Source organism: Bombina bombina, chromosome 11, assembly GCF_027579735.1.
Source record: "Bombina bombina isolate aBomBom1 chromosome 11, aBomBom1.pri, whole genome shotgun sequence".
Classification (NCBI taxonomy): Eukaryota; Metazoa; Chordata; class Amphibia; order Anura; family Bombinatoridae; genus Bombina; species Bombina bombina.
The window spans coordinates 161,494,355-161,503,033 of NC_069509.1; the positions used below are offsets into that span (position 1 = coordinate 161,494,355).

Genomic DNA, 8,679 nt, shown 5'->3' on the forward strand with positions numbered 1-8,679 from the left:
TGTTATTCATTTGCAAAATCATTATTTCCTGCCATTAAGTGCTCCAGGAACCTACCTAGGTATCTCTAGAATGCCATCATAACAAAGCAAATTTGATAATTGAAGTAAATTGGAAACTTTTTATTAAAATGTTATGCTCTGTCTAAATCACAAAAAGATTTTGGAGTTTCCTATCCCTTTAAAGTTTTGTCAACCGGTTTCTCTGCTCTTCCAGAATCTGAGCAAAAAAAATTAAAATAAAACTTTTATGAATCAGAGCATGCGGTTTAAAGAGACTTTCTAATTTACTTCTATTATCAAATCTTTTTATATACACACTGTTTGAGGCCCTAACTCCTACTGAGCATGTGCACAAGTTCATAGAGTATACTAGTCTGCGATTGGCTGACGGCTGTCACATGATACAGGGGACTGGCAAATGGGGAAAGGATAAATTTGTCAGAAATAAATCTACAGCTTATTTGAAATTCAGAGTAAGTTTTTATAACATTGTCTTTATATTATGCACTCCTTAATTATGAAATTCTAATGTATTTAGTGGTCCTTTAAAGGACCACTAAAGTAAAAAAAAAATTAGTGGTCCTAAGTAGGACAATTATACTATGGTACAGGAGGTCAAAACTGCAATTGTATTGTGAAAGTATGGCTGTATGGCAAGTATGGCAAGTATGACATGCTGATGTTAAAATGTTTTTTTTATTGCCAAGCTACATCCTGTTTGCAATGCACATAATGTATACCAGGAACTTAAGCTTAGGGAATCATTTGTCCCTCTTTTCTGAACCTGGCTTATTTGTGATCTCTCTATTACAACTTAATAAATATGTAGCTGGTCTTCTGTGTGCATGTAGATTTATGCCATATACCTTGCTAAAACATTATTCAATTAGTGTTTGTAATTAAAATAAATATATATATGATATAATAAAATTTCCAAAATGTATTCACTGCTTCTACAAGTAGGGCGAAAAAAAAATCATACGTGGCCCCTTATTTGGGAAGGTTGGACACTCTTGATTAGTAGCTTTGCCTAATATATGTTCAGGGCAATAGGCACTTTTATGGATAGCCAAAAAAAGTAAATGATTATACCCTTTCCCTGCAGAAAAAGGCTGCATCTTAGTGTAGTGGGGGTTGCAAAAACAAAAACGTTTTCACACTAAGTAAAATACAAAGTTATTTTTCCAGATACGTAAACACAAAAAACATTTTTGTTCGCTGTCAACAGTAGATAAAATTGAACATTGGATGCAACTTCCTAATAAAAATTTTGAAATACATAAAGATACAAATAGTTTATTAACTTCACAAGCTTAACTTCACAGTATAGAACGTCCTAGGACCTAATATTTCTTCCGTTTTTGTTTTTTTTACATATGCAATAAATTATTGTGCAAGGAAAAGCGTAACAAATTCTACAAAGTGCTAGATATGTAAAATAAATATTATGCACTTACTTGGATAGGTTTTTAAAGCAATCATTTAAATTTGAAAGCTAGAAAAATACTCTCCTAAAATAAGCAAGTTGTAATTTATATTTGTACCGAGTATCTTCACATCCCATATAGACAAAAATAATACTTTTTTTTTTGTTTTACAGGTTTAAGTGTTTATCCAACTATTATTTTGTTACTGGAGTTTAAGTTATTAACCCATTCCCTACCAGTTAGATATGACGACTAAACGGGTATAGAGCATTATCAAGGAATTAGGTTTTCTTTTATGTTTAGTGATAACGCAGATTTTATAATGTTGCATTTTATCTGTCAAACCGGCATATCTACTAAGTAATCACTCAAGCTGTTGCACGTCAGTATGGGTTGCTATATATATCTTGGTATATACACTCCTCTTAAACATGCTCACTGAATGCTCCATGCAGCAGTGTAGGGTTCACTATTAGAACACTATTGTTAAATGCATAACTGTAACATTTAGGACATACAGTGTGAGTCGCAAGATTTTGAATGCATTAAATAATTTCTTGTGAAACCCTCATTCCATCAAAGCGTTCCAGGATCTGAGAAGAAACCCCAAGCTACATAACGCTGCATTGGGTTGTTCCACAACAGTCTTTGAGGACCGCCATGCCTGTTTTTGTAAGGGAAGGTTTGGAAGGTGGGAGTTCTTTTATTTTCTCCGGTACGGGAGCTGCAAAAACCAGAGCGAGAAAACAGCACTTAGACATATATCTGTCCCAATACAGTTGATAAAAGTATAAAAAAGTAACTTCAATATGTATAAAAAGTAGTTGAACCTGTAGTGATTTTAATCGGCCACAGATTCACCTGATGAATCTGGTTATTAAGGTTATCTTTACTGAGATTCAGCTTGCGGGCCACATCCAGGTCTCCAATGGTTTTTTACTTGACCCAACGGCAATAGGCTGAAAACGGATACTTATAATTGTTTACCGAAAAAGCCATTCCTCACTTTTCAATATGAAATTAACCATTTGAATTTGTCCCAAATTTTGTAAAATTGAGTAGTATATACAAATAAATGAAAGGGACATGAAACCCACATATCTTTTATAAGGTGGTAAGAGTCCTTGAGCCATTACTTCTGGGATTCAACTCCTGGTCACTAGGAGGAGGCAAAGATACCCTTACATTCCAAAAGCTTTTAATCCCTCCCACCTCTATGGTATCTCATTCTTTGATTAAAGGGGTTCTCAAACCGACTTTAGACCCATTTACCCCCACAGAGAGCTACTATTAGGACAGAGGCAAGTACTGAGTACTGGGTAGTGACAAAATTACACCCAATGGGAGTTAGTTACAAGACTGCTATAGGTGTCAAGGGGACCTGTCCCTTAGCCTTCACCTTTTGGGTCACTGTTGTACTCCACTAATAGATCCTTTGCTGTTGCTTGCACAGCACTGGATTTGCTCTCTACTGGAAGCAGTCTCTTCTGCAGCTGCTAAGCATGGTAGAGTGGGTGCACTTAAGGTAAGTTACAAAACTTATGCACTCACATAGCCCACGGGCTATTAGCAGGTACACTCTAAGGCACATCATAGCCAGGGGACATTACATTTAACAGACTAACAACACCCCATCTACCTAGATGTTGTCAACATTATATTATCTAGAGTATTTATTGAGGGGGCATTTTTTAAGACATTTGTTTTGGAATTTATTTTTGATACAATTTTGCTAGGCAATTATTTAACTCTTGCATTACTATAGTGAGTTCCGGCTCTATAAGAGATTTTATTTTTTCCTCCGACTGTGCTATGTTCCCAACAATGGTTAGCACACTTACCAGGCTTTAATGAATGTTAACTGTCTTTTGTGCAGCTGTTTGGTAGCGTGGTGGATACAACTTTCTCACACATGCTACTCCTGCCATTTCCTGTAAGTCTCAACTGTTATATTCTTTCATTAGCTCAATAGTGGTTGTTACCTGAGCCCTTACCTAGGCTTTACTTTGATGTTGGGAAGGGGGTCAGAACCTAGTATATCATGAGCTGGGATATTTTTATAATATTTTGTAAAAAAAAATTCAGTGTATTTAATTGTATTTGGACAAAGAGGGTCTTAAATTGCCCTTTTCCTAATCTTCTCCCGTTTCTTCTTGAACTTTAGCATTAAGAGGGTCTTAAATTGCCCTTTTCCTAATCTTCTCCAGTTTCTTCTTGAACTTTAGCATTAAGGGTTTATATACAGTAAAAAATAACTTTTATTATATATTCTTAAAACACAATGGGCATTACCATCCACATATAAAAATAAATAAAAAGATATATCAGATCAAAACTGACCTCCCACATCCATAGCTACAAATTACTATCAATAGGGGCTACTGTAACGTTTATTCGATAGACTGGACTGATGCAAGGTGGCTAATATCCCCTCCCCCTTCAACAGCTTTGAAATCAGTTTATGAGCCTACCCAGGTTTAGCTTTCAACAAAGAATACCAAGAAAACAAAGCAAATCTGCTGATAAAAGTAAATTTTGTTTAAAATTGCATGCTATCTTAATCATGAAAGTTTAATTTTGACTTGACTGTTCCTTTAAGAGTCCAAGACCCTAAACTAACTGAAGAAAATCTATCCAACAACTTGTTTTGATTTTTTAAACTTGCTAAGCCTCTTGATGTATTTCTTGTTTCTGAGGCCATTTTTGAAATTATTTCCAGGGAATGGACCAAACCAGGAACTCCTTTTACTTTGTCTTCTACGTTTAAAAGGATATTCCCTTTACCAGCTTCTAATGTAGAGCTTTGGGAATCCGGATGATTTCCACTTTAGCTAAGAGAAGTACTATTCCCTTAGGGGATATTACACCTTTCAGGGATCCTATGGATAGGAAATTGGAGTTCTTCCAACAAGAAGGTTTTATGTTTAAACTGGCTATTATCTGTGCTTGTGTAGCGGCAGCCTCTTCACTTTGGTGTGATAATTTGTCAGATCTAATTTCAGATTATTCTGCTAATGAAGATCTTTAAAATTGTCTAAAACTTCTAAAAACAGCTCATTCTTTTAAAATTGAAGTAAAGCAAACTCTTTTATCTGTAATAAGAGCTCAGAGTATTTCAGTAGCGCCTTACCTAGATGATATTTTGGTTCAGACTCAATCTTTACCTTTAACTGTATCTCATCCCAACAAACTACTAATATGTAAAATAAAGTAAAAGGATATAGTCCTTCAATCCCACAGATTGAGATTTCCTCCAGATTTTTTTGAGTGCTGAGTTAATCCTTGAAATATACCTCAGGGTAAAAAAAGTGAAACATACAATAGTAAAGTAAGTTTTAACAAACCAAGTGGTCAGGTACTCACACACTTTTGAACTATAACTCAGCTCTTAGTGGTTAGGCAGGTGGGTATCATGCCACTCAGCACTCCCTCTTGGTGTGTTTCTTCCAATAATGCAGAGAAATAAATGAAAAAAACAGTCCTCATTATTGTTTGCTTTCTGTTATTTCTCTGCATAATTTGAAGACATACACCATGTTGGAGTTGTTTCTTTTAGCAGTTTCTTCTGCTGGAAGAATTTTCTGAATTTTCTGCTCTTTCTTATGAGGTTTCTTATCTTATTTTTAATCAGGATAAGGCAGTTTTAAGAACTCAGTATTTCTTTGGAAAAGAATCAATCAATAAATTGTAGCCCTTTCTTTTTGTCCTACTCCTAAGAATTCTAATACAAGACTTTTGAATAATTTAGATGTAGTAAATACATTACAAATTTATAATATTTATTTTTACAAGCCACAAATTATTTTAATCTCCTAGTTTATTTGTTAATTTCCCTGGTCCACATAAATGTCTGAAAAATGTTTTATATGTGCCTTTAACGTTAACCATATTAGTGAACTTCCCTTAATGTGATACACAGTTCCCAAGGTAAAAATTGCCTTTCACACAATTCCTGAGGGGCCTCGTCATACTGACCCGACATTTTATAGAATTTTACCAGACCAGAGAGCTTTAGTGAATCGTGCCCTAAGTGTTGTCGCATTGTCTTTTAATTATGCCTCTGCTGGTTATGCAATTATACTGTATTTAATAGTCCTTTAATACTCCATTCCCAGTACTTTAGCTTTGCGAGCTGTACCTGATTGTGTTCTGCAAACATAGTTGCCTTGGGGTGGTAATCTGAGCAAATAGTTGAGGATTTATAACCTTATACTGTTATGAGTAGGATGTAAATATGATCCAACACCTCACCCTATGTCCCAACTTTGTCCTCTCTCTCATCTCTTCCTCACTCCTTATATCTCGTCTCACTAATCTCTCAACTCCTCTCCATCGACACATTTCTCACTATCTGTCCATCCATCATTAACTTTTCTTCCCAATCTTAAGTTCTCTGTATATCTCCTCCCTCTTTTCTCCTGTTTTCATTGCTTTTCTTCTCCTCCTATCCTTCTATTACTAACATTATGACCTATTTTTGTGAGAGGATTTATAAAATCAATATAATTTTGTAATTTCAGGTGAATCTATAGCAACTGCACAGAATGCTATACATTTTCAAATTCAATTTGCACCCAACTTTCTACAATCGTAAATAAATTCACAAGAACAATAACTTTTATTTAATGTGAAATCCTCCCTAAATACTTACTGGAAACCTGCTTTGCGACTTTGTCAAGAGGTTTCAATTTGATGCGGAGGAAATCTGCAATTTCCTTATCTTCTTCTTTTTCCCTATGATTACAAAAGAGAGACAATGTGAGAGAGAATTAGCTTTTGTTTAAAGTGTATTTAATTATAAAATGTCAGTAACATGTAATTTGTACAGCACTGACATCGTCATCACCCCGGGATAAGACCAGATACACTGACATCGTCATCACCCCGGGATAAAACCAGATGCACTGACATAGTCATCACCCCAGGATAAGACCAGATGCACTGACATCGTCATCACCCCAGGATAAGACCAGATGCACTGACATCGTCATCACCCTGGGATAAGACCAGATGCACTGACATCGTCATCACCCCGGGATAAGACCAGATGCACTGACATCGTCATCACCCCAAGATAAGACCAGATGCACTGATATCATCATCACCCCGGGATAAGACCAGATGCACTGACATCGTCATCACCCCGGGATAAGACCAGATGCACTGACATCGTCATCACCCCGGGATAAGACCAGATGCACTGATATCGTCATCACCACGGGATAAGACCAGATGCACTGACATCGTCATCACCCCGGGATAAGACCAGATGCACTGACATCGTCATCACCCTGGGATAAGACCAAATGCACTGACATTGTCATCACCCTGGGACAAGACCAGATGCACTGACATCGTCATCACCCCGGGATAAGACCAGATGCACTGACATCGTCATCACCCCGGGAAAAGACCAGATGCACTGACATCATCATCACACGGGATAGGCTCAGATGCACTGACATCATCATCATTTGGGATAACAGGAGATGCACTGACGCTGTCATTGCCTGGGATAAGAGCAGATGTACTGACATAATCATTGCCCGGGATAAGAGCAGATGCACTAACATCATCATCGCCTGGGATAAGAGCAGATGCACTGACGTCATCATCGCCCGGGATAAGAGCAGATGCATTGACGTCATCATCGCCCGGGATAAGAGCAGATGCACTGACATCATCATCGCCCGGGATAAGAGCTGATGCACTCACGTCATCATCGCCCGGGATAAGAGCAGATGCATTGACGTCATCATCGCCCGGGATAAGAGCAGATGCACTGACATCATCATCGCCCGGGATAAGAGCTGATGCACTCACGTCATCATCGCCTGGGATAAGAGAAGATGCACTGACATCATCATTGCCTGGGATAAGACCAGATGCGCTGACGTCTTCATCGCCTGGGATAAGACCTAATGCACTGACGTTGTCACATCCTGGGATAAGAGCAGATGCACTGATGTCGTCATCGCCCGGGATAAGAGCAGATGCACTGATGTCGCCATCGCCCTGGGATAAGAGCAGATGCACTGACGTCATCATCACCCTGGGATAAGAGCAGATGCACTGACGTCATCATCACCCCGGGATAAGACCAGATGCACTGACGTCATCATCACCCCGGGATAAGACCAGATGCACTGACGTTGTCATTGTCCGGGATAAGAGCAGATGCACTGACATCGTCATCACCCTGGGATAAGACCAGATGCACTGACATCGTCATCACCCTGGGATAAGACCAGATGCACTGACATCGTCATCATCGCCCGGGATAAGAGCAGATGCACTGACATCATCATTGCCCGGGATAAGAGCAGATGCACTGACATCATCATTGCCCGGGATAAGAGCAGATGCACTGACATCATCATTGCCTGGGATAAGAGCAGATGCACTGACGTCGTCATCGCCTGGGATAAGAACAGATGCACTGACGTCGTCATCGCCTGGGATAAGAGCAGATGCACTGACGTTGTCATCGCCTGGGATAAGAGCAGATGCACTGACTACGTCATCGCCTTGGATAAGAGCAGATGCACTGACATCATTGCCTGGGATAAGACCAGATGCACTGACGTCATCATCGCCCAGGATAAGAGCAGATGCACTGACATCATCATCGCCGGGATAAGAGCAGATGCACTGACATCATCATTGCCCGGGATAAGAGCAGATGCACTGACATCATCATTGCCTGGGATAAGAGCAGATGCACTGACGTCGTCATCGCCTGGGATAAGAGCAGATGCACTGACGTTGTCATCGCCCTGGATAAGAGCAGATGCACTGACTACGTCATTGCCTTGGATAAGAGCAGATGCACTGACATCATTGCCTGGGATAAGACCAGATGCACTGACGTCATCATCGCCCGGGATAAGAGCAGATGCACTGACATCATCATTGACTGGGATAAGACCAGATGCACTGACGTCATCATCGCCCGGGATAAGAGCAGATGCACTGACATCATCATTGCCTGGGATAAGACCAGATGCACTGACGTCTTCATCGCCTGAGATAAGAGCAGATGCACTGATGTCATCATCGCCTGGGATAAGAGCAGATGCACTGACATCATCATCGCCCGGGATAAGAGCAGATGCACTGACGTCGTCATCGCCTGGGATAAGAGCAGATGCACTGACACAGATACGCACACACATACATACAGATACTCACACACCCAAATACACAGATACGCACATACACACACATATACACAGATATACACACACACAGA

General features: G+C 39.3%; 1 protein-coding gene across 1 annotated transcript in view; it reads right to left on the reverse strand.

Moving 5' to 3' along the window:
- Positions 1-2,038: 2,038 nt before the first annotated feature.
- The window catches only part of BMERB1 (bMERB domain containing 1), a 238,853-nt gene continuing 232,212 nt past the window's right edge, over positions 2,039-8,679 (reverse strand). Inside the window, exons 6-7 of the mRNA XM_053695276.1 lie at positions 6,079-6,161; positions 2,039-2,151 (exon numbers count right to left, since the gene is read on the reverse strand). Coding sequence (XP_053551251.1) covers positions 2,039-2,151; positions 6,079-6,161 — 196 coding nt within the window. The remainder of the gene's footprint in view (positions 2,152-6,078; positions 6,162-8,679) is intronic.